The following is a 26,160-nucleotide window of genomic DNA, read 5'->3' as shown; positions in this document are numbered from 1 at the left end:
TTCACACCATAGTTAGAGCAGCGGTTAGGACCCCTTGCCATGCTGAGAGCCGCTGACGTGGTGCATGATGGGCTCCGATATATCCATCACTGGTATATATTGGCGAAAGTCTCAGCTTTTAATATCTTCATTTGTGTCTTGCCAGTATAGTCAGTGTTATATCTGTTTGGTGCATTCTTTCTCTGTGTTTCATATTATATTAGTATACTGGAGCGGCGGTATGTATAACAGTGCCATCCACAGATCCCCCCCCTGTAACAGTGCCAGCCACAGATCCCCCTGTAACAGTGCAAGCCACAGATCCCCCCCATAACAGAGTGCGTCATCCACAGATCCCCCATAACAGTGTCCGCCATCCACAGATCCCCCCATAACAGTGTCCGTCATCCACAGTTCCCCCATAACAGTGTCCGTCATCCACAGATCCCCCCATAACAGTGTCCGTCATCCACAGATCCCCCCATAACAGTGTCCGTCATCCACAGATCCCCCATAACAGTGTCCGTCATCCACAGATCCCCAGTAATAGTGCCATCCACAGACCACCATTAGTTCCAAACCCACCAAGCACACCTTTTGGTTAAAAATATTTTTTTTCTTATTTTCCTCCCCAAAAACCTAGGTGCGTCTTATACGCCGGTGCGTCTTATACGGCGAAAAATACGGTAAGTGTCGCGTTTGTTTGTATTTGTTATATTCCCTGTTGTTGTATCTGTGCCTGAGACAGAGACTTCCATTCGTCCATCTGGGGAGGAATAGGTTTTCTCTGGTCCTATACTTATTCCAGGGCCTTATGGGGAAATTAGGGCCTAGGTATCCTGGTTATGAATATTCCTACCTTCAAGGTCTATTCATATTGATAGGTAGTCAGGGCCCGGATAAGGGTTGTCTAGGAGGTGACCTGTTTCTTCCCTAGTTTCCAGGCCCAGTTACTGTTTCCCTTCCCTTCCAGGTATGGGCACCTTTAGGGCAAATGGAATATGTTACAGTCATTTTCAAACTTTTCTTCACATCATTGGGTCATATAAGGAGAGGTAATAGGTGGCAATCCATGAGCAGAGACCCCAACTGATGGTGCTTTATTTGCAGATTTCCATATCTCTGAAATGAAGCTGAGGGAACGTGATGGCCACCAGCACCCCCCAAAGAAACCTTTCAGATCATACATAACTAACCCCATAATTTCACATGCTCCTTCCTCCTCTGGCATCCCCTGCCTTAGTATCAACAATGTCTACAGCAGTTTAATCATACCTTCCCTCCATGGGTCCCATAACAACAGTACGGTGTACCTATGGTTCCAGATATCAATTTCTTGGTGAGAGTGGTTACAAAGAGTGTCTCTCCCTCTCTGGAGGACCTGTCCTGCAAGACACAGACAACCCACTGATCTGAATGGGCATGGTGCAATGCTTATTTTCACCTGTTGTGTCGCTGCAGAGAAACTGAACCCTTACAGCCATCATTGCTGGGCATCAGCAAAGGGATACTTTGTGGTCTGCTTAATATACCGTAAAGGGATCCTTCTAACAAAAAGGCATTGTCCAAAGTGGAGAACTCTTTTAAAGCGCACCTGTCAGATGGATCAATCCTAATAAACCAGGCATACTGTCTGGTAGGGCTAATTATGCTGATTAAAATAAAACCAGTCTTGTGAAAATTGGTTATGGTGTTCCTCAGAAAAATAATTATTCTTTAAACAAATGAAGGCTTCAGAGCACTGAGGAGCATGGCCAGACCTGGAAAGGTGGAGCTGAGGTGCACCAAGCGGCTAGGCCCCACCCCTTAGTGCAATGAAGTCCTCATGCGCATAAAAAATAAAAATCTTTTTTCCTCGGGAACATCTCAACCGATTTTCACAGGACAGGTATAATTTTAATCAGCAGGGTCAACCCTACCAGCTTAAAGGATTGATCCTGCTCTTTAAGAATTATTTTTCCATTAGGTCACTATATCAGGAGAATTTTGCTAGGAATTTAACCCTTTATAAGCATTTTATCTTTCTATCTGTATACTGTAAGGATCAGCAACTGAAGTCAGAAAACAGCGGCAGGTGACTGACAAGTAAGCGAGCCAGGAATATTCACCATAAATAAGGATGAGCCACGTCAAGAAGCGAAAACGTCTGGAAAAACAAGTGTATTGGAAAAATGTGCTATGTGCCATTCATAGGCTGGATCCTGCTAAAAAATAATGCCATAAACCAGGCCTACGGGGTTTCCAAGCCAGCTGGGGGCCACGGATCGGCCTTGTACGTCTACACAGAGAAGACGCTGGCTTAAGTCACAGGGAAAATACAACGCTGACGAAAAATAATCCTTTAAAAAGTCATTAATTCTTTACCCTGACATCTGAAGCCAGAGCGCTGTAGAGCAGAGAACACTAGTGGCATGTAGAGGAAAAGCTGATGGAAACTACGAAAGGAACATTTTAACACCATCTGATCCCTGAGAGTATTTGCAAATGTCTAAAGGCCGGAGCCCAGATTTCTAGGCTAATCCTCCGTACAAACATTTGCCCCAATAAACATTCAATCTGTTAATGCGAGCCATAAAGCTGTCAGCCCTTCATAAACAGACTGCCTTGAGCAGCTTAACTTTCCTGTGGCTGTCAATGCGAACCGGACCCTAAAACTCCTGCAGCCAGAAGAAAAATCCTGGAGAGGTTTCGCCCTTTCAGAGAAGCTCACGTAGACGCCTCTTCTCATAAACTGGCCTTGAGCACCTGTTCTGTGAATACCTGCAGAAATCAAATAATATTTTTTTCTGGGAAAGCTGGGCAGTTCTCTATAGTTCACAGACTTCTATGACATATCTGGATTTTACCTTTAAACAGAAAGTCTCTCTGTAATGTAATTGATATTTAATCTATTGTTTGGATTTGACAAGCCCTTAAAGGGGTTATCCAAGGAATGATAATGATGACCTATCCTCAGGATATGTCATCATTATCACATCAGCGGGGGTCCAAGTCTCGACATCGCCGCAGATCAGCTGTTTAAGGGATCCGCCTCGCTCACCAAAGGTCTGGTAGTTCCCGGCATCTCTCCAAGCACATTGCTGTACATCGTATATCGGCAATGCTTGGTATTGCAGCTCAGCCCTATTGATTTGAATAGGGCTGAGCTGCAGCTAGGCCATGTGACTAATATACAGTGACATCACAAGACCTAGGAAGAGGCTGCAACGCTCATGGAGCACCCAACCTCTTCTAACAGGTGATCCCGGTTGTCAGACCCCTGCCAATCTGATATTGATTAACTATCCTGAGGATGGGCCATCAATATAAATTCCTGGATAACCCCTTTAATTTGGGAAAAGTGTCCCTAAAAAAAACAACCCAGCAATCTGAGACCCCAGCAATCAGCTGAAACCTGAAGAAGAATCTGGCAGCAAGTGTTTGACTTTCCTGCAGCACCCCCAGAGGAGAAATGAAGCATTACATATTGCCAACTGTAAGAAATGGGCTACCTGTGTAATTCACAGTAAAGTGCGCTCCTCCGGAGTAAAAGATGCTTTTAGTAACCACTATCTACTCGGCAGAATAAATGGTGGTCTGCATGAGTGAACGAGTAAACGAATTAAAGGAATCAGATAGATGTTCACACGTCTGGCATGATAGGCATTCATTTACCAGGTGTATGCCAAAAGGGTGTCATACGTTTGGCCAGTATATGTCAGTAAACAGTTACCTCCACTATATTAAAATGCACAGTGTATGGTTTACAATAGAAATGTATTCATGGGAGTCAATGGCAGAAGTACGCAACTGTGCGGATAGACCACTTCAATTGGTCCCACGAAATCTAATCCTGAAACTAAAGTTCCTTTTACATGAACTGATATTTCAGACCTAATGGTCTGGTAAGATGAAGGTTAATCACTACAGCGATTGCTTGTCCCAATGGAAAAATTATTAAACTGTCTAAAATTGCTGTTTAGACAGTTCAATCTGCTGTACAGGAATGATGAATTTAGGTACAAGTGTTGGCTCAGTCATCAGGTGATTGCTGAAACTTCTTACACAGGTCAATTATCGGGAACGAGTGTTTCTACAAACGCTCAAGTCCAATAATCATTCAGCTTCATTATTGGTAGGTGTAAAAGGACCTTTAGGGTGGTGGCCCACTGCTGCGGCTCAATGAGCAAGTGATTCCTGACAAAACAAGTCAATCGGCATTCATTTTAAAGAGTCTTTACACCGACCAATGGTAATTGAATGGGGAATCAGCAATGGTTTATACAATCATTTGCAGTTTACATTATGTTGGCAGCACATCCCTGTTTTCATGAGAAGTTATGCTGCCAACGAGCGAGCATTTTTCACCAAATACCTCTCCAGAGAAAACAACATCAACTGACAAACAAGCAAACCCCACTGAGCAATGATCAGAAACAATTGTTCTTCTCTGAACGCTTGTCTGTCCAATCATTGGCCTTTGTAAAAAAGCCTATAGCATGAACCAAGACTAAAGGGGGGGGGTATACACGTTTGCTAAGCTGGTCGAACCGTACAACCGTATAATGCTTACTAAAAGTCTCGCTATTAGCCAACATTAATTTGGCAGATGATTTTTTAAGACAGAATGATCAGGCATGTTGAACAACGATTTACCCGATCCTTTGTTTTCAACAGAGGTAAGCCAGACAGATATTGAAGGTGTACTGATTTTGTAATGTATTCACAGTGAATGCAGGATACCTAGAAACTTTAAAATAGTTGTCCCGTCTGGACATGTACAGAATATTGATAAGATACAGGCTCAGACAGGGGTTCCTTGGGCCCACCAGAGGAAATTATTCTTGGGGGCCAACCCTCATATTATTAATAAAGCCCAACAGGTTTTACTTCAAAAGAAACAGACCCTAAATTAAATGTTTTATTTTCTCCTGGACCTTTGGACCCACTGTGGTATCAAAGTCTGGGCCCACCAAAGGATCCTATGGTATGCTGATCGGCCAGTCCGACACTGATAGGATTATGCCATAAATGTTTTATAGGTGCGGTTCACACCTCTGGGACCTGCTCCTATCTCAAGAACGGAGCCCTACTGATAATGAAGAGCATGCCATGCATGTGTGGCCTCCTTTAGAATCACTGGTATGGGACTGCTGAAAAGAGAGTGATGGCTCGGCTATTGTCGGAAGTCTTGTAGCAGTGAATGAAGGAAGCCGAGCATGCGAAGCCTCTTCTCCATTCACGACAGGGCCCCGTTCTTGAGATAGGTGTCGGTCCTAGAGGTGTGACCAACACCTAAAGAACATTTATGTAATATCCTCTCCATATGCCATAAGTGTCCAGATGGCATAACCTCTTTAAGTCAATGTTTGCAGCTGTGACCCTCTGAACTTTCTACTATGTTTTACAGGGTAGAAAGTACAAGGTAGGAACCAGCATCCAATCTCTTATAAACGTCAGATAGTAGTATTGTCAACTATTCCCTCAACATGTTCCTAACATGTCATAGATTCTACTTATTTCAGCTCAATTTAGTAGAGAGATTTTGGAACTTGATACTAGGTAGGAAGCACAGGCCCACCACATACCAGAACCCGCTCTGCTATTTGATTGAGGTGAAGCGTGAAAATCTTGAGTGCGGTCAACAATCTTGGTCTTCCTTCTTGTTAACTGATCCTAACAATAGTAATTTATATGAGCCTGGCATTCTGCTTGGTCACAAGCATACAAGAGTGATTGTCTCTCAAATACGGGCATTTTTTATATAACCAGCATGAAGGTGTGCCTTCCTGATGGAGACATCTTAACACATGACCACACTTATACAGTAATGTCTAAATCAAGATGCATTTGCCAGGCAGGAGTCTAGCACTGGTATTGTAATTTGGACTAGATATCTTGTGTGGCACGGATACCCATCACAGTAAGGCATGTGTCCTATAGAAATTTGCCTGTTAAAAGGCCATTACTTTAACTTTCTCAGAATGCATTAAAGGGGTATTCCCATCTGAGACAGTTGGGGCATATCGCTAGGATATCCCCATTGTCTTACAGGTAGGAGAACGGAGTGGGGAAGGTGGCCACCACCAAGCGCTCTCCAGGTAGTAGTGAATGGGTGCGCATCGTACTTGCGCGGCAATCGCTCCCAATAATTTTTAAGGCGCCGAAGGAAATAGCCAAGCCAGTGCTCAGCACTGACACTGACAGATATACTGTGAAAGGGCTGTGTACTGGCTTGTACACACTATGATACCTTTTGGCGCAAAACCACAATAGCAAATGTCGTCTTTTAAGAGATATTTATTTGTTCAGATGACAACGCGTTTCGGAGTGACAATACTCCTTTATCAAGTCTTTAGGACCGGGTATACACGGTTGGCAGGGCTGGTCCAGTTGCTGGTGCCGGGTCCTGTCTGTGTATAGCCGCGCTATACACAGACAGGACCCGGCACCAGCAACTGGACCAGCCCTGCCAACCGTGTATACCCGGTCCTAAAGACTTGATAAAGGAGTATTGTCACTCCGAAACGCGTTGTCATCTGAACAAATAAATATCTCTTAAAAGACGACATTTGCTATTGTGGTTTTGCGCCAAAAGGTATCATAGTGTGTACAAGCCAGTACACAGCCCTTTCACAGTATTCTACATCACTCCTTTGGAGTACTGGCAACTCCTGGGATTGAGAAAGATACCGGCAGCACACCTCATCCGGATTGTACCCCTATTCCTCCCGCCTTTGCAAGTGCTGTGCTTATATAAGCATAGCACCAGAAGGTGAGTACAACTACTGATACAGCACTCTCTCTAAAACGTTTTACCAAACAATACTACCCTATGAGCGCCTTGTCTCTCGTTTATCCCGCCAAAATTACTGACAGATATAGAAATATCTCACAACTCTAACGTGGAGGAGAACTAGCCACTTTCACTCTCATGGTCACTACTAACGTTACTTCCCAGAATTCCTAGATTTCTAAAAAATGTTGTTGCAAACCTGATCTCCCCAAGCAATCCAAAGACTCTGCTTGATATAGCGAGATAAGTACCATTAGGATGGGGTTATATGTAGGATTAGTTTACCATTGCAGCAAAGATGGTATGCAATGTCACCACCATTTCCCTGGTCTTGATATCCCCTGAGCTGCTTGAGGATGCGCCACATTTATGATGAGGTACAGGCCTGGTTATAAATTTGGAGCATCCACCAGCAGTCCGTGTGCCTAAACAGAAATCTACGATAGCTCAGAACTGCTGTAGATTTCTGGCTTCATTTGGACCAGAAAACTTGTATAAATGAAGATAAATATGTCTCGGCTGTTGGTCATGTCCCTTTACCACCTTTTTCATGCCCCTTTTTGGAAAAAATGCCAAGGGCAGTGTAAAAAGACAGGCAGTTTCTTTACACACCACTGTTTTCCTTGAGCTTTTCTGAATGGCTGCTTTGAACCCTACAATATGAGGATCTTCTCAAGATTCTCTGTCTTCCCTAACTTCACATACACATATGCTGTAGCCAACAGCTTCCCGCCAACCAATTAGATTGGATTACTGAGTGACACGCCTCCTCACTCTGAAGCCTAATGCAGGCATGCAGGGTGAAGGACCGCCCCTCTGTCTTCTGTTTACACTGAAGAAAAGATAGACAAGCCCTAGCAACGGTCTTTTAAATGATGACTGTCATATTTTTTTTTTGCTAGTTTATTAGAGCTAGGCATGTATACCTGAGTCAGTCTGTCGATGATTGCTAAAAGATCTACAATTACCTTATAATAACAGCTTTCATTAATGTCGCCTGTCCCTTTCCACTGCGTCCTTAAAAGACCGCTGCTATGGCTCATCTGTCTCCGGCTAGGAAGACAGAGGGGCGGTCCTTCACACTGCATGCCTGCATTAGGCTTCAGAGTGAGGAGGCGTGATCTGATTGGCTGGCAGAAAGCTGGCTACAGCAAGTTTGTATGTGACCTGCGGGAATGCAGTTTTGGCCTCGGAGAACTGGCAGAGGAGCCATCTTGAGAAGATCCTCATAATGTAGGATTCAAAACAGCCGTGACTAAGGGGAAAACTCAAGGAAAACAGTGGTAAGTGAAGAAACTAAAGATTGCTTTATGCATAATGCTGCTGCAGCAGTAACATATGCTAAAATTGATTTTTTTTTTTATGAAAATATGACAGTTATCCTTTAAGGGAGTAGTGGAAAGGGACAGAGGACATTAATAAAAGCTGTTATTATAAGGTAATTACAGTCCTGATCAAAAGTTTAAGACCACTTGAAAAATGGCAAAAAATCATATTTTACATTGTTGGATCTTAACAAGGTTCCAAGTAGAGCTTCAACATGCAACAAGAAGAAATGAGAGTGAGACAAAACATTTTTTGAGCATTCAATTAATTGAAAATAACAATTAAACCGAAACAGGCAGTTTTTTTCAGCTGATTAAAATTTTAGGACCACATGCTTTTAAAAGGCCAAATCTGTGCAAAGATGTGGATTCATTGTCATTTTCTGTCAGGTAGTCACACGTTGTGATGACAAAGGCAAAAAAACTCTCCCTTTTTGAACATGGACGGGTTCTTGAACTGCATAAGCAGGGTCTCTCACAGCACGCCATCGCTGCTGAGGTGGGACGCAGTAAAAAAAAGTCAAGTAGAAGACCTCAGCGCTGAGCCGGAGGATCCAATTGGCCGTCCATCAAGACACTAGATGATCCTCGACCCAAATTAAGGCCCTTACTGGTGCTGACTGCAGCCCCATAACCATCAGACGGCATCTCAGACTGAAGGGCTTCAAAAACAAAAAACGTTTTCAAAGGCCTCGTCTACATGAACGCCACAGAACTGCTCGTTTGGACTTGGCAAGAGAGCACCAAACATGGGACATTCAAAGGTGGAAGAAAGTTTTATTCTCCGATGAGAAAAAATGTAACCTTGATGGTCCTGATAGTTTCCAACATTACTGGCAGGACAAGCAGATCCCACCTGAGATGTTTTCTATGCGCCACAGTGGAGGGGGCGCCATAATGGTCTGGGGTGCTTTTTCCTTCAGTGGAAAAATGGAGCTTCAGGAAGTGCAGGGGCGTCAAACGGCCACTGGCTATGTCCAGATGTTGCAGAGAGCATTCCTCATGACTGAGGGCCCTCGTCTGTGTGGTAACGACTGGGTTTTTCAACAGGACAACGCTACAGTACACAATGCCCGCAGGACAAGGGATTTCTTCCAGGAGAATAACATCACTCTTTTGGCCCATCCTGCATGTTCCTCTGATCGAAATCCAATTGAGAACCTTTAGGGGTGGATGGCAAGGGAAGTTTACAAAAATGGACAACAGTTCCAGACAGTAGATGGTCTTCGTGCGGCCGTCTTCACCACTTGGAGAAATGTTCCCACTCACCTCATGGAAACGCTTGCATCAAGCATGCCAATAGGAATTTTTGAAGTGATAAACAATAACGGCGGAGCTACTCATTACTGAGTTCATGTTTAGAAGTTGGATTTCTGTTTTGGGGGGGGGGTTTAGTTTTTTTTGGGAGGTGTGGTCCTAAACTTTTGATAAGCTGAAAAACAGCCTGTTTCAGTTTATTCGTTGTTTTCATTAAATTGAATGCTAAAAAAATGTTTTGTCTCACTCCCATTTCTTCTTGTTGCATGTTGAAGCTCTACTTGGAACCTTGTTAAGATCCAGCCATGCTAAATAAGATTTTTTTTGCCATTTTTCAAGTGGTCTTAAACTTTTGATCAGGACTGTATGACAATCATTGACAGACCAACTCAGGTATACATGTCTAGCTCTAATAAACTAGCAAATAAAATACAATATGACCGTTACACTTTAAGTGCTGATCACTGCGAGTTCCAGCAGTTGGACACCCCAACACTGGGGGACCTTTAAAAAAAAAAAAAAAGAGACTATCCAAAGCAGACACCTCCTTCAATAGATCTTTTTATTGAAGACAATGACTTTGTAACTCACTCATAGGTCTGAATATTTTTGAGTCCCCATATTTTCATGGGTTAGTGTTGTGTCCTGCATATGTGTTTAACTTTATTTCTTGCTGTTACAATTTTAAAATCAATTAGTAATTTTATAATTATGTGTGCATTATTAGAGTCCTCGCGTTGCTTTGGCTGGCACTGGTATTTGGAGACTTTGTTAGCACTTGGTATCATATATTCTATAGATGCATGATACACACTTACCCTTCACTGCGATAGATCCTCTTGAAGCAGTCACCCAAACTCTTATAATTGGACGGATCGTATGTATTTCTTTGGATCTGAAATCTGAACAGATGATAACCAGTAATTAGCAGTGTAGACTGACACACAGAACAGCTCTAGGGAAGGCAACAGTGATGAAACTTTTACATAATAGTGCAGGGCTGTCTGATGCAAACCGGAAGCAGCCCATTATAATCAGTGGGGTCTGTCGGGCGCTGTGGATTTGCATTATATGGCTGATTTGGTGCTGAAATATTTTTAGTTTCTAGAACAGAGCAGAAAAATGGAAATAATAAAGCCAATGTGAACATAGCCTAATGCTGCAGTACTGTGGAATAGTCTTCCCCAATAAGTGGCTGTGGAGCTAGAGTACACGTGGCTCCTGGGCCCCCGAGATGTGACACTCCAGCTGTTGGTTGCTCTGTAATGTATTGTACATTGTGGCACCAGTGAGGTCATAGATTTACTAAAACTTGGTGCTACGTTCACACTTACGTTGTTAATTCCAGTATTGAGATCCAGCAGAGGTTCTCAATACAGTAATTAAACAGATCCATTTTGATTTTCCACATCAGGATGCATTTGTTCTGTTAAGGCCTCATGCACACGACAGTTGTTTTTCTCGGCCTCCGTTCCGTTTTTTTTGCTGATAGGATGGGGACCCATTTATTTCAATGGGTCAGCAAAAAAATGCTGATAGTTTATCCGTTTGTGTTCCGCGTCCGTTGTCCGTGTTTCCCTTCAGCAAAAAAAAATAAAAATTGTGCATGTTCTACTTGTTTCACATTTGCGGACAAGGATAGGAATTTATTACAAGGGATCTGTGGAAAAAAATGGATCCTCCCCAAAAAACGGATGCTGCATCCGTTTTATTTTAGCGGACGCACAATTTGCGGACGCAAAAAACAACTGTCGTGTGCATGAGGCCTAAGACGCGGGAAAAAACGGATCCTTCACTAAATAGATTGAAAGTGAATGGGTGGCGGATCCGATTTTTTGAAGTTCCCTGTTTTCAGTGCCAGTTCCATTTTTTTCCATTTTTATGACCCGACACAAAACCGCAGCTTTCAGTGGTCACAAAACTGAATGCTGCTGGAACGGAAGATATCCTGAACGAATCGCTTTCTATTCAGAATGCATGAGAACTAAACAAAAATTTTTTTCCGGCATTGAGATCCGGCAGAGTGAAAGTAGCTGTACTTGGGTCATAATCATTAGGCTTCGCGCACACAGCAGTGTCCGTATTTCAGTCCCTAAAACGAGGATACCTTCTGTATGCACTCTGTATTTTTCCCATTCCCATCAACAGAAATGACTATTCTTGTCTGCAATATGGACAATCACAGGACTTGTCCTATAATATGTAGAACGGTCACACAAATCTAAAAAAAAACTAAAAACAAAAACTGATGCATGCATGACCCCATAGAAATGAATGTGTCAATGTGCTATCAGCAAAAAATGTGGCCAAAACAGAATAAAACTATCATAATACGGCCATGTATAAAAGAGGCAAATGGTCCCTAATTAATACTGCCAAACAGTGCTAACCTCTGATAGTTAAAAAAAAATATCTAAATGACACATCCTGATCAGTTCTTATCAGGCAGTTTCTAACTGGAATGGTGCCATACAGTAATGCTGTAAAGCATATAAACCACAGGCATTGAATGTGAGCGTATACCACACATCCCTTGTACATGAATAGACCAGCATATTGCCATGTTACTGGTTTTACATCTGTGCTCTAAACCGAACAGGTACACCGCTCACCAAGATCATTAACATGTCACACCTAAAGCAATAACACTGTAATAACAATGCTGCAGCACAAAAAAGTGATTGTTCCCCGGGCTCGCTGCCCCCGCCGTCCCACCTTGTCCCAGGTTTCCCTGCAGAGTGTGGATGGGGACAGGATGCACTCAGTTAGTGGCAGGTTTCACGTTGCTATGTCTGGAATTTTGATCTTCAGATCCTGTTGCCTCAGACTTCTCTGGACTCCAATTTAGCAGCAGGGACATTCTCGTTTTTTTTGTGTTTAATGGTCGTAGAGGGATTTACACGAGAAGAAAGGTGCAGTCCACATTTTTTTTTAGTTGTTTTAGCCTTTGAACAAACCATTTTTATGATCCCTGTGTAGCAGAAAACTTTTCTGTTTCCATTTTATTCTCCAGAACATCTCGTCATTTATCCTATATTATTTATACTACATAATAATTGCTTCAATGATGCTGCATCCGAAGCCAGCGACACGTTCCTATGCTTCACTTCTAGTGAGAAAATATTAGAGAAACTCTATATATAGTGCGATCGAAGATATACCCTTAGTATTATAGTTCTACGGGTGCCATTATGCTGGGCACAGGTTAATGACTTCAGAAGTCCTGTTCCTGGCATGCATTGAGGCAACCACATGTCCACACAACACTCCTAGTGCTTTTTCATTATTTTAGTGGTTTTGTGCTATCACAAATAGACTGGTTGAAAAACTGAAATGCGTGCTGCTACATTTCTTCCATCAAGTCAGGGATGGCATGACATGTGTCCAGGGTGCCACTCCGCCTTCCTTAGCCAGGACATGTAGATAAACGAATAGGACAGTAAACTAAATCTTTAACCTGGGTGAAGGAAAGACCAATTATGGCTCTGCTAACATCATCCTTCCATAGAAGTAAATGGGGGAATGAAGATTGCCTGGCCCATGTGACAACTGTGCAACCACAAAAGAAAAGAGACGTTCTTCTACTGCTGGTCAAACCCAGGGCTTAAGTTGGCCACACACATTAGATGACTGTTGGCCAAACCTACTGATTTCTGCAGTTCTGGCCAACCATCTAATGTGTATAGGTGCCTCGTTATTATCGTATGATGAAAGACATTGGGGAAAAGAAGGATGGAGCTGTTGGATTTCTATATGCCCGACTGTATTGTTAAGGGGAAGGTAAGCTGCCACCAAGGGTTTTTTGGCAGCAGCTTACTTCACTCTCCCCATTCAGAACTCTCAGCTTAGCCAGTCCTACTATGAGCATTCCTCCGACAGTCAACTATTGACCACCCTAAAGCTAGCCATACACATTAGTCTTTTGTTGGCCGAACCAGCCAAGAACAGTAAGTTCTGCCGACACACTAATCTGTGTGGGGAACTAGAGAACAAAAGGATCGGAGTAAAATATTAATTTTGCCCGTTTCTTGTCTCACCATCATCTGTAAAGGGAGACCAGAATTGGGTGAAATTAATATTTTGGCTTGATCCTTTGAGAAGCTACCCCCCCAAAAGCATACGGCAGCAGTGGCTTTCTATGCACTCTCCACAGAATACACAGACATGTTCAGTCGGGCCAAACATGTATGTATATGGGGAAGCCAGGAAGGAGTCAGTAGAGATAGCTGTCGCACACTGCTGGTAGTATAACTGTATAATTTCTAGGAGTTGGGTTCCCACCCCGTCAAGCAATGTTAGAAGAACTCCAGAAATATCACAATTAAATGTAGCTTAATGAATCATACGTGTTTTTTATTGAATCTGTGGCTGGTGTTACGTTTCGGCCAATTTCGGCCTTTATCAAACTATAACAGAATAAAGAAAATAACATAAATATCATGATTTAACAAAGTACATAATGGCAGTGGTCAGCTTAGTATAATTAGTCACAAGCACACAAGCATTGATTGTACCAAATCACATGATCTGACAGAATTGTACTTAAAATAAAATCGAAATAAAGATAAATGTGAAAGTGAACATGGCGATAATACATGAAAATAGGTGTGTTTTCTTCAAGTAGGTCATAACGTATCAATTGTGTCTGTCTGGTCCGCCGGATCACATGGTAAGTATTGATGTAAGTAAGGTCCCATAAATTGGCAGCGATGATACAGTATGATGCTGAGTCACATGTTAAGGAAATGTAGGGGCTATGATTTTGTAGTATATACAGTTGCAAGAAAAAGTATGTGAACTCTTTGGAAAGATATGGATTTCTGCACAAATTGGTCATAAAATGTGATCAACAATATACAATCACAGTCTGCTTAAACTAATGACACACAAAGAATTAAATGTTACCATGTTTTTATTGAACACCAAATGTAAACATTCACAGTGCAGGTGGAAAAAGTATGTGAACCCTTGGATTTAATAACTGGTTGAACCTCCTTTGGCAGCAATAACTTCAACCAAACGTTTCCTGTAGTTGCAGATCAGACGTGCACAACGGTCAGGAGTAATTCCCGACCATTCCTCTTTACAGAACTGTTTCAGTTTCAGCAATATTCTTGGGATGTCTGGTGTGAATCGCTTTCTTGAGGTCATGCCACAGCATCTCAATCGGGTTGAGGTCAGGACTCTGACTGGGCCACTCCAGAAGGCGTATTTTCTTCTGTTTAAGCCATTCTGTTGTTGATTTACTTCTATGCTTTGGGTCGTTGTCCTGTTGCAACACCCATCTTCTGTTGAGCTTTAGCTGGTGGACAGATGGCCTTAAGTTCTCCTGCAAAATGTCTTGATAAACTTGGGAATTCATTTTTCCTTCGATGATAGCAATCCGTCCAGGCCCTGACTTCACAGTTGGGATGAGGTTTTGCTGTTGGTGTGCTGTGCCTCTTTTTCTCCACACATAGTGTTGTGTGTTTCTTCCAAACAACTGAACTTTGGTTTCATCTGACCACAGAATATTTTGCCAGTACTGCTGTGGAACATCCAGGTGCTCTTGTGCAAACTGTAAACGTGCAGCAATGTTTTTTTTGGACAGCAGTGGCTTCCTCTGTGGTATCCTCCCATGAAATCCATTCTTGTTTAGTGTTTTTTGTATCGTAGATTCGCTAACAGGGATGTTAGCATATGCCAGAGACTTTTTTAAGTCTTTAGCTGACACTCTAGGATTCTTCTTCACCTCATTGAGCAGTCTGCTCTGTGCTCTTGCAGTCATCTTTACAGGACGGCCACTCCTAGGGAAAGTAGCAGCAGTGCTGAACTTTCTCCATTTATAGACAATTTGTCTTACCGTGGACTGATGAACAGCAAGGCTTTTGGAGATACTTTTATAACCCTTTCCAGCTTTATGCAAGTCAACAATTCTTAATCGTTGATCTTCTGAGAGCTCTTTTGTGCGAGGCATCATTCACATCAGGCAATGCTTCTTGTGAAAAGCAAACCCAGAACTGGTGTGTGTTTTTTATAGGGCAGGGCAGCTGTAACCAACACCTCCAATCTCATCTCATTGATTGGACTCCAGTTGGCTGACACCTCACTCCAATTAGCTCTTGGAGATGTCATTAGTCTAGGGGTTCACATACTTTTTCCACCTGCACTGTGAATGTTTACATGGTGTGTTCAATAAAAACATGGTAACATTTAATTTAGTTTAAGCAGACTGTGATTGTCTATTGTTGTGACTTAGATGAAGATCAGATCACATTTTATGACCAATTTGTGCAGAAATCCAAAGGGTTCACATACTTTTTCTTGCAACTGTGTGAACATGTAGTAAACAAAGTAAGATCAGAGATAACAACTGTCAATAAGCATGGATATTATCATGTAAGGAAATACCTGGTGCCGCTGTGGGAAGAAGGTAGGTAAATATTGAGCAGTCAGCGCTCTCAAAAGGAAGGCATGCATCCGCACTGCAGAAAGAATGAGCCGCTTGTGAAGGGGAGGGGCGTCTCTTTAAAAAGCACGCGTCTCCCCGAGTTGCGTGTCAAGCCTCCATATGGGAGATAGTGTTATAGAATACACCAGCGTTGGACGAATTGCGCGTGCACGCAGGAGTACGTGTCAAGCCTCCAGTTGGGATTAGTGCTGTGGAACGCTTCGGCGCTGGGTATACAGGAGTATTGGAGGAAAGGGTAATATGAGATAGGAGAACAAAATGATCTTACAGTGGCACAAATGGGCAAAAGACTAGCAATTGTGAGAGAGAGGACAGAATAAATAAATAAATTACTCTACGAAGAAATATACAAAAAATTTTTGTCACCAAACAAAGTATTCTTGTTCTTGTGTGAGCGCGGAGACCTGGGCACAGACAGAATGGTGATTCTGCTCAAAATGCGCCTCTTATTTCTGGCATCTACTGAGTGGAAGATTATTAGATGACAAGAATCCCCAGCATGTTTTTTTATCACAACTAGTGACTGTGCTGCCAACTATCTGGTGACCACAAAACACTAGGAAGCTCCATTCATGGCCCATCTACAGGCACCCTGGGAGTAACAAGAGCTGATGAGTTAAAGATGTTCCCCTGTAACTAAAGCAGGTTTTTATATGGGACAGGGGAGACACCGGACAGCCAGGATCTGTTTAACGGATCAAGTTACAGACCCTACCAAATCAATGCAATGCATCCTGGAGCAGACGAGGGGTTTTGCAATCTCTCTCCTCTGGTATTTACCACAGTCCATTAATTACTTCCACAGCTTTTATAATGATGGGACTTCTTCATCAGTGTCATTGCCAGGGGTAATAGAAAAGAATAGAAAAGAACCAATGACTTATATACAAGCTTTCAATAAATGCAATAGTTAACCAAGCATGCTTAATTATAACAGACCAGAGTTTTTGGAATTATTTATATTTTTGCCTCGGGCAGTCGTAACTTTTTATTTTTGATGTCCTTGTAGTTCTATTTTCTGTCATTTTGTTAGGTGCGATTTAGTGTGATTTATTTCACATTTATACTAGACAGGGGTGGGCACGATACTCCAAATAAAAAATAAAATAAAAAAAGCAGCTAAATAATGTGTTAAATTCATTGTACCGGTTGTTATGGTTAAAGAGCTACCAAACATGACATTTTGATTGCATTTTTGGAACATTTTTGTTTTTAACAATATTTTGTAGGTTTGTTATTTTATTTGTTTTTAGATGCTTTCAATCCAACTTCAAAATCTTGATGTGAATTTGTCGTTTTCCTGTTAAAACAATATTACACCATATATACTACCGACAGGCACTGTCATTTCAGCAGACATTATAATAGCCTTTTCAAAAAGCACCTGGTTGGTGGTCTCAAGAGGTGAACCCTGGTGATTGTGTCTCTGAGGCTGAATCACCTTAGACCAAACAGGCATTAAAATTTAATACAAAAGTAAAAGTAAAAGTAATACAAATACATAATGTACAAATGCAAGCATTTGCGCCTGCATACACGGTCCATGTAAGGGTTCATGCACCCGGCTGTATTCCTGCTCCATTTTGCATGGAGTCATACCCGTGCTACACTAGGGGTGTGTGTGAGCCCTAATCTCTGCCTATATATGCCTCGGACTTCATACAGAATTTATTTCTGTTTGATTCCATACAAAATAAAATGTGGTATGATCCTTCAGACTACACATGTATGTATGGGGCTATTCTCCCAAGGAGCACTGCTTTTAGAAGGGAAAATATCTCCGGACACATGTAGTCTGAAGAAGCCTGTAAGGCAGTGCCCGGAGGAGTCTGGTTTCATACTAAGGAGCTGTATAGACTTCCGTGCCAGTGTGCATGCGCCCTGAAGGTGTCCATACATCTTCAACTGCTGTTCCTCCGGACTCCCCCATACACATGCATGCTCGGTTCAGCCTAAGCGTGTATGTGTTTTCAATATCAAGAGAGAAGAAAGCCGCTGTTAGACACCTAGCTCTCTTGCCAGAAGAAAAAAGGATCAGGCATTGAAATTCACCTTGCCTGAAGTTCCTTTTCCACGACATCATCCATTGATGGAGAGTTAGGAAAACTCCATACACAAAAAATCACCGAAATCGGTTAGTTTGCCCAATGATAATCAAAGATGTATGGGGACCAGGTGTTGAAACAGGTGAAGAAACATCACTTAATACAAAATATGAACTATTTAAAGGGGTTGTCTCACCTCGAACATTGCTAGGATATGCCACCAATGTCAGATAGTTGCACCTCTGGGACTCGCACCTATCTCTTCAACGGAGCACTTAAAGTTTGGGAGAGAAAAGCGCAGCCACTGCTCCATTCACTTTCTATGAAACGGTCTGATAAATAAATGCTGCCTCAGCTATTTCCATTTAATATATGTATTCATTATTTATTTACTTGGCTATTTTCGGCACGCCCATAGGAATGTACGGAGGGCAGCCACGCATGCGCGGTGCGCTCGTTCTCTTTGAGAGCTTTGTTCCAGAGATAGGTGCCGGTCTCAGAGGTGGGACCTGCATCTATCTGACATTCGTGGCATATCCTAGTGATATGCCACCAATGTTCAAAGTGAGACAACTCCTTTAAGTAGTTTTTGTCAAATCTTTATTCAGTGATTCCTTCATCATACCTGTTTCTAGGAAAGCTGGTTGAGAACCTCTATAGCAAACATTATCGTTCTCAGAGGAGAACTCACCCAGCTTCCTCACACCTCTGCCTAGTTATCTCATGATAATCATCACTGCTATTCGGTTAGGGGTTATAGAAAACGGAATGACAACTCATATAGGAGCTGGACTGGTCATTACTCAGCTTTCCCAGAAACAGAAGAAAAAAAAAGAGGACTTGTCCACATCTGCATTGGGGCTCCGTCGCAGATTCCACCAAAAAGAGCGGACATAAAAATCCAGCATGCAGAACTTTTTTTTTTTTTTTTTAAACTAAAAAACCCACTATAGTCAATGGGATCTGTTCGGTTTCGTTGGTTGTCAGTTATGTGCCGAATCATTGCGACTTCTAGCAGCTGAATGTCTGAAGATAAGCTGAAATATGGAATATTTGATGTGGTCACAAAAGACAGGGTTAACCAAGGGATGATTATCAGTTCTAGGTCTAATACTTTCCTTAGCCTCCCATTGAGCATACAACGACCTATGACCCATGTAAATCAGAGTTCGCTGGGTTAATGAGCCGAAGCGACCCCCAGAAGCCCACAAACAGTTTCCCCTTTCCTCAGTTCCATAAGGTCTCCAGATGTAACACAGACACATCTCCACACGCTGACATCAAGCACACGCAACACAGGAGAAGGCTGCAGTCACCTGGCCGGCCGGCCAACGCTACACATTACGGGAATCAGACAAATAAAACTGAGTGAGCACTGAACAAACCCTGAAGTGACTGTGCATTTGGATCAATTTGTAGCGACTGTACTGAATCTACTGTAAACACATCTAGCGTAATATCGTTATATACCAGTCACTGGAGGGTTAACCATGATGAAGATCTAAGCCATCTGCTCCATTAACTGTGCAGCAGCAGAACGCTTGCTGCTGCAAAAAAAGAAGAAACCAGTGACAACTACGATTCAATCCCACTGTAAACAATGTGGTCAATTACTGTAACTGGTTGTTTCAAAATGAAAAAATAAAATAAAATATGGAAGAATTTATTATGAAACTTGCATCGGTTTTCTGGTTAAAAATAAATAAATAAAACGTTTTGCAATTTTTTAGGCTCACAACGGTTTTGTGTACAAATGTGTTACTTTTTCCAATTTTAGGTGAGGCTTAGTAGGGGTGGGGCATCCTATGATCCCACTGATTTACTGCTGAATTGCAAGGAGATGTGTCAAATGTATTAAGAGGCTACCTCGCCAGTCCACTCCTAAGTAAGCTAGGTCTAGGAAATGCCAGTCTTGAGAAATTCCCAACATAAAACGCTCGGTCAGTAGACCTGGTGGACCTGGGCCATCCGTGTATTCTGGTCAGCGATTCCTTTTAGCTGCTGCCATGTAATACCACATTGTTCATGCAGGGGAAATGTATGGCCAGTCATAGCTTTCCCTGGTGATAACAGTGACCAAATGTGGGAGACCCAACTGCTGGCACCCCTATAAGGCCCTCGTCCACATTTCCATGTCAGTGACACGTTCGTAAAAAAAAAAAAAGCGTATGTGTTTCATCCGTGAAGATGTCCGTGAAGGATCCATGGTTGGTCCATGTGCCCGTTTTTACCATCCGTGAGTCATCTGTAATTCACCGACGTTGCTCGGCTGAAAATTAATTTCCAAAGAATCTCCTATTATTCTTCAGTGAAAAATGGACGCCGCACCACGGATGCCATTCATGTTGTGTCCCATAAACTTCAATGGGCGTACTTGGTCCGCTTCACGGATCAAAGTAGTGCATGTCCCCGTGATTTTTTTAAGAAGGGATCTCGGGATCAGCAGGGTTTCCAGAGATCCCCACCAATCACATAACATTATATGATGGGGATACCCCTTTAGCTGCCACCGGTCATCAGAACCACAAAGGCAAAGATTTGTCCGGCCTTTTTTTCAGTGATCTCCAATCTGTGGCTTTCCAGATGTTGCAAAACTACAACTCCCACCATGCCCTGTCAAGCTGTAGTTCTGAAAAGGTGGGAGAGGCACAGGTCTATATAATAGTAACGTAACACTTATACCGTCCACACAAATATGTTTTATTGCACAATACTACACAACACCACAAATCTAATCACAGAAGAGGACACGCGGACTGCAGGCTGCTTCTATTGGCGGAGTGCATTGCATTGCACTGTATTATCTTAAAGTCATGCATCCAAAGTGTAAGACATGACCCCAATGTCCGGGCCTCTCATGCTGGTTATACTGACCTCGCTCCCCGGCACCCGCATCACTCCTGATCCCCGCACGGCCCCCGCTGCATCATCTCCTCCTCGCACAGCTCAAAACATCTACCGACAGAGGGGGACAGCCAATAGCAGGCCGCGACAGGGACGAGCTTCCTTAGCATCGTGGGTGATGCTAGGGAGGCTCATCCCCGTGGGCATCCTGCCATTGGCTGCCCCCCCCCCAATCACCAGATGTTTTGACTTGGAGATTCAGCAGAGGCTGTGCAGGGATCGAGAGCGATGCGGGTGCCAGGGAGCACGTTAAGTATAATCTATATGACGGGCCCGGGCATTGAGGGGCATGTTTTACACTTTGGATAACCCCTTTAAAAAAAATAGGTCCTTTTCTGAGGATACATTCCCTCTAACACTCTGTATCCCCACTATATATATCCTATGAGGGTTACCGGTAAGTTTTAAGATGATCTATAAAATTATTGTATAGGGAAACATTGCATAAAAAAATGAAATTATTACATAATGATCATAATAGGATAATAAATTCCATTAGAATGATATTATAGAGGATTCTTGAGAATGTAGTCTATTTAAACCAGTGACATCACTTAGACACTGTGATGTCACTGCCTCATTATAAATATACAGGACGCAAGGCTTCCTATGACACCGGTCCTATACATTCTCGCGTCGTGTCCACAGCCTGGATCAGCTCTTGCTTAAGGTAGGAAACAGCTTAACCTACACCTTGTTTATGTGGCTGTTTCCTTTCATATAGCCTAATTGAGACTGTTCATTTCGGCTGTCAGAAATTAGCAGCAGCGCCCGTGATTCCACAAAATACATCATGCCTTAAGAAAACTCCATCAATTAGAAGTGACGCACAAAGGCCCAAATCACCGAGGACTAAATGGGCTAGCTGCAATTTGGAAGCAATCTGTGGAATACATTGTCCCACTCCACGACTTAAATATATCATAGGATTTCAGGGGAAAACATAAAAAGAAAGATCTGAGGTTTCTTTCCAAACAGAGGGCGTCAGATCTTTCTTTTCATGTTCTTTGCAGAATGTTCATTAATAATAATATATTTGTTTTACTTAATTACAATGGGCTGTTGCAGTGTTTATTATGCTTACTGCCAAAGCAGCACACAGAAAAATACCGCACTGCCCGCACCGCCAGCACCATACATCCACATAATGAGTGCACTTCCACAACTCTATACACATAAACAGAATTTTTTGCTTGCTGTCAGCAATATATACACAGGCTGTCAGCATTACATACAAATCTAGGCTCAAAGCACAGATAGGCGGTACACAGTTGAGGCTATCTCTATGAAGACTGTCATCAGGAGGCATAAATACAGCTTTGCGTATACTGTCAGCGCCACGCATAAATACAGATCTGCTTACAATGTCCGCACATTAATGGCAGCATCACACTAATAAGTCCATAAAGGCAATTCACCATCTACATTCTGATATACACTACATATATGTACGGTAGATATTATATACTGTATGGGTTTGATTATGGTTAGTGGAAAAATCTAATTTTGTCTATTGGTTGATGAAAAAAAAAAAAAAAGTTTAATTATATATAGTGATCTAGTGGAGATCAAAAGGATTGGGATCCCTGACTCCCAGATGTGAATGTGTGCCAGTCACACGGGAGACATGGGGACCACCATTCTTGTGATTCTGCTTTCAGTACAGACGTTTATAATAAAATACCAGTCTCCATCATGTAAAAAGTCACATTTTAGTGCAGTTTTGCTGCCGATGTACTGAAGATCATCACCTATTCACTTCAAGGGAAGCTGAGCTGCAGTACTCCAGCATGGCCACTACACAGTGTAAGGAGCTGTCTGCCTCCAACTCCATAAACTGTATATTTTCAAGCGCGGCAGCAGCTGATCGCAGGGATACCGAGGGTTGGATCCCGAAAGATCTGATATTAATGACCTAGCCTCAGCGTAGGCCATCAAAATCTGTAGCCCACAGAACCCCGTTAAGTTTTAGGTGCTAAGCCACAGTACCAGGCACAGAAAGCACATATGGACAAGCTGCCATTCCAAGCTCTTAGGCTAGGTTCACATTGAGTAATTTCAGCCCTGAAAAAAACCTGATGCAGAATCTGCATCAGGTTTTTTTCCTGATAAGTTTATTTGATGGATTCCTCATCAAGAATGGACTGGTGAAGTTAAGACCAAAAAGTTCTACTTTGGTCTCATCTGACCACATGACTATCTCCCATGCCTCCTCTGGATCATCCAAATGGTCATTGGCAAACTTCAGACAGGCCTGGACATGTGATGACTTGAGCAGGGGAACCTTCCATGCAATGCATGATATGAAACCATGACGGCATAGTGTTCTACCGACAGAGACCTTTGAAACTGTGGTCCCAGATCTCTTCATGTCATTGACCAGCTCCTCCCTTTTAGTTCTGGGTTGATTCCTCACCTTTCTCATCACCAGTGATACCCCACGTGGTGAGATCTTGCATGGAGCCCCAGTCTGAGGGAGACCGACAGTCTTTAGCCTCTTCCATTTTCGAACAATTGCTCCAACAGTTGATCTATTTTCACCAAGGTGCTTGGCAATTGGCCCGTAGCCCTTTCCAGCCTTGTGGAGGTCCACAATTTTGTCTCTGGTGTCTTTTGACAGCTCTTAGGTCTTGCCCATGGTAGTAGTTGGCGTCTGACTGACTGTGGGGTGGACAGGTGTCTTTAAAGAGCTTAGACAGGTGCTACTAAGTTAGATTAATGAGTAGAGTAGAGGTGGACTTTTTAAAGGCACAGTAACCGGTCTGTGAGAGCGAGAATTCTTTCTGTTTCTCAGGTGTTCAAATACTTATGTTCAGCAGTGAAAGACAAATAAATTCTTTAAAAATCATACAATGTGATTTCCTGATTTTTTTTTTATTCTGTCTCTCAGAGTGGGAATGCACCTACAATGTGAATTTCAGACCCCTCCATGATTTCTAAGTGGGAGAACTTGCAAAATCGCAGGGTGTTCAAATACTTCTGTTCCTCACTGTATATAGATCTCACTTCCACATTTATGTTTGTAACAATTAAAAACTTTTATAAAATATTAAAGCTGTTCTCCAGGCTTCAGATATTGATGACCTATGCTCAGGAGGATGGACTGGGCCAACAACAATATATAGTAAATCTCAGTTTCCCAGACAATTATTAGAATATGGAGATTAAAACCAAAAACTATAAGGCAAGGTTCACATAGAGTATTTGGGGTGAGGACTGTGTTGCGGATTCTGCTCCAAAAATCCTCGCCAAAAAACACATGCAGAACTTCCCCATTGATTTCAATGGGGAATCTGCATGTTATATCATAGGCGTTTTTTTTTTCCTGCTTGTGGTTTTTAAAAATGCACCATGGGAACAATAAGTGTCCTGTCCATTCTTGATGAGGAATCTATAAAAAAAACTCATCAGGTCTAGTATCTTGGCATTATTTTTCAGAACATGATACAAGTAAATTGCTTTAAAAAGTCACAATAAATAGATGCCATCTTGTGATACTATTGAAATAAGGTTGACTACTAAAGTATGGAAACATTTCTGTTCCACCAAAGTGTTGAGGTCTCATTTGTACATGACAAGAGGAGCCATGATGAGATAGAGGAGGAGGGAACTGAGGATCCTTGATGGCTTCCTCTGGCACCACTCATGGTCCTAGTGCTAGATCCTCGGCTAGGCAAACTTTCAAAGTGCATCACAGAACCCTTGAATTTCCACGAGTATTGTCCTCTACCTCTCTACATCTCAGGGCCTTAAGGTCCTGTCACGCAAAGGAACTCATTCTCTCCAGACCTGTTTACTCAAACAAACCAAACAGGAAGAAAGAAAACTTCCACACAAAGTGCAGAATGAAAATGCCTGGGGATCTTCAGTCAGCAGCTGCGCTGTTTATTCTTTATGCTGATGATTTAAGGGACCTCTGTATATAAGGCATCCCTGCCCAGTGTGGCACCATGTATGAACACTTCACGAATGTCAACATTTCCCAGCCTGATCCCCTATATACTGTATGCACATTTATTACAATATCAATATACTATTATATACAGTTCAGTCATATTTACTAAGATTCACAAAGAACATGCATCTACAGTATGGTTATACTCATATTCAACTATGCTAGGCCTATGGCAAATCTGATGTGTAGTTTTGCTGGAGGCTAGAGATTTCTGCAGGGGATTTGCACTAGGATCCAAACAGCATATTGGTAGGGCTGCTGCTACCGATCTGATATTGATGGCCTATCCTAAGGATAGATGCAACGGGCAGCTTCGCCCCAGGGCCCTCTATATCGTGTCCCAGGTGTAGGAAATGCCGAGTAGTGTAGTGCGGCCTGGATGTCTCTTTATGTGTGACACAGTACTCCTACCTGGATACGGCTGGGCCCCAGGCTTTGGCTCCGAAGCAATAAATAGGGGGAATAATTGAGGGATAAAAGAATAACTGGAGTACAGACTTTGAGATGAAGTTCAATGGCAGCTTTACTTTACATAAACGTTCTCCAAAACGGTTTATAGGCTTTGTCTTGGTTCCAGCAGGCTTTAGCATTAAACTAGCAGGCAAACTCCACTCTGCTATATCTGTTTCTCTCTGACTCTGCTATACTGACAGACTGGCTCAACTTCTTCTGTATGCTGCACTTCACTTTGTAGTCTGACTCCAGGGAACTTTGCTCCTGGCTCCTGAGGCTACAAGCTTTGGCCTCCAAGGCCAGCAGAGCTTAAGGTGCTCTGGCTGGCTTGGGCACATCCAGCAGAGACGCCCCCCTGCACACCTTTCCACTTGCAGGGGTAAACTAAACTAACCCACTGGTCCCCACCCTTCCTGCAGGAAGTAGGACTAGCCCACTTCTCTCCAGAGGGGGGTTAGAATGGAGTGGCAAGTTCCATTCTCTCTAAGTACAGCTCTGCCATGTTTGCTGCCACCTGCTGGTGAACCAGGCACACTACATGAACATTACAGTTGCAAACAGATTAGCAATGCACATTATAGAGAGGACCTGGAACATAATGCATAGATGACTTTATGTTAGACCATTAGGGACAGTAGCAGGGTGTAGGAGTGACAACATAGACCACTGAAATATTAATACCAAAGAACCGGTTTAAGTGTTTGGTTTCTTTTTTAAAAAGCTGGAAAACAGGAAATTGGTTCCAGTGCAATCTTCTGTAAGCCAAGACATCACCAGATATCAAAAACTAGTATTCGCTATCACAGAGATATAACAGAGATATAACATCTTTATTTCACCTGCATGGCACTGGATCTAAGAATGGGGGTCACCTATGGAAAGCCAACGAAGGACAATGAGATGTTTATTTAAAAAAAAAAAGACAGGGACTGCACATACACTTTCTAAGCTAAGTCCACACACAGACCCCAACAGCGAGATCTTCCTAACTCCAACCACCAAGTGCCAGCCGCAGC

General features: G+C 42.6%; 1 protein-coding gene across 1 annotated transcript in view; it reads right to left on the bottom strand.

Annotated features, from left to right (window-relative positions):
- Nucleotides 1-26,160, bottom strand: part of SLC25A21 (solute carrier family 25 member 21) — a 321,849-nt gene that overhangs the window by 95,463 nt on the left and 200,226 nt on the right. The window contains exon 6 of the mRNA XM_044272495.1: nt 10,155-10,238. Coding sequence (XP_044128430.1) covers nt 10,155-10,238 — 84 coding nt within the window. The remainder of the gene's footprint in view (nt 1-10,154; nt 10,239-26,160) is intronic.

This window comes from Bufo gargarizans, chromosome 11 (genome assembly GCF_014858855.1).
Source record: "Bufo gargarizans isolate SCDJY-AF-19 chromosome 11, ASM1485885v1, whole genome shotgun sequence".
Lineage (NCBI taxonomy): Eukaryota > Metazoa > Chordata > Amphibia > Anura > Bufonidae > Bufo > Bufo gargarizans.
This window is presented reverse-complemented; position numbering and strand designations above follow the sequence as displayed.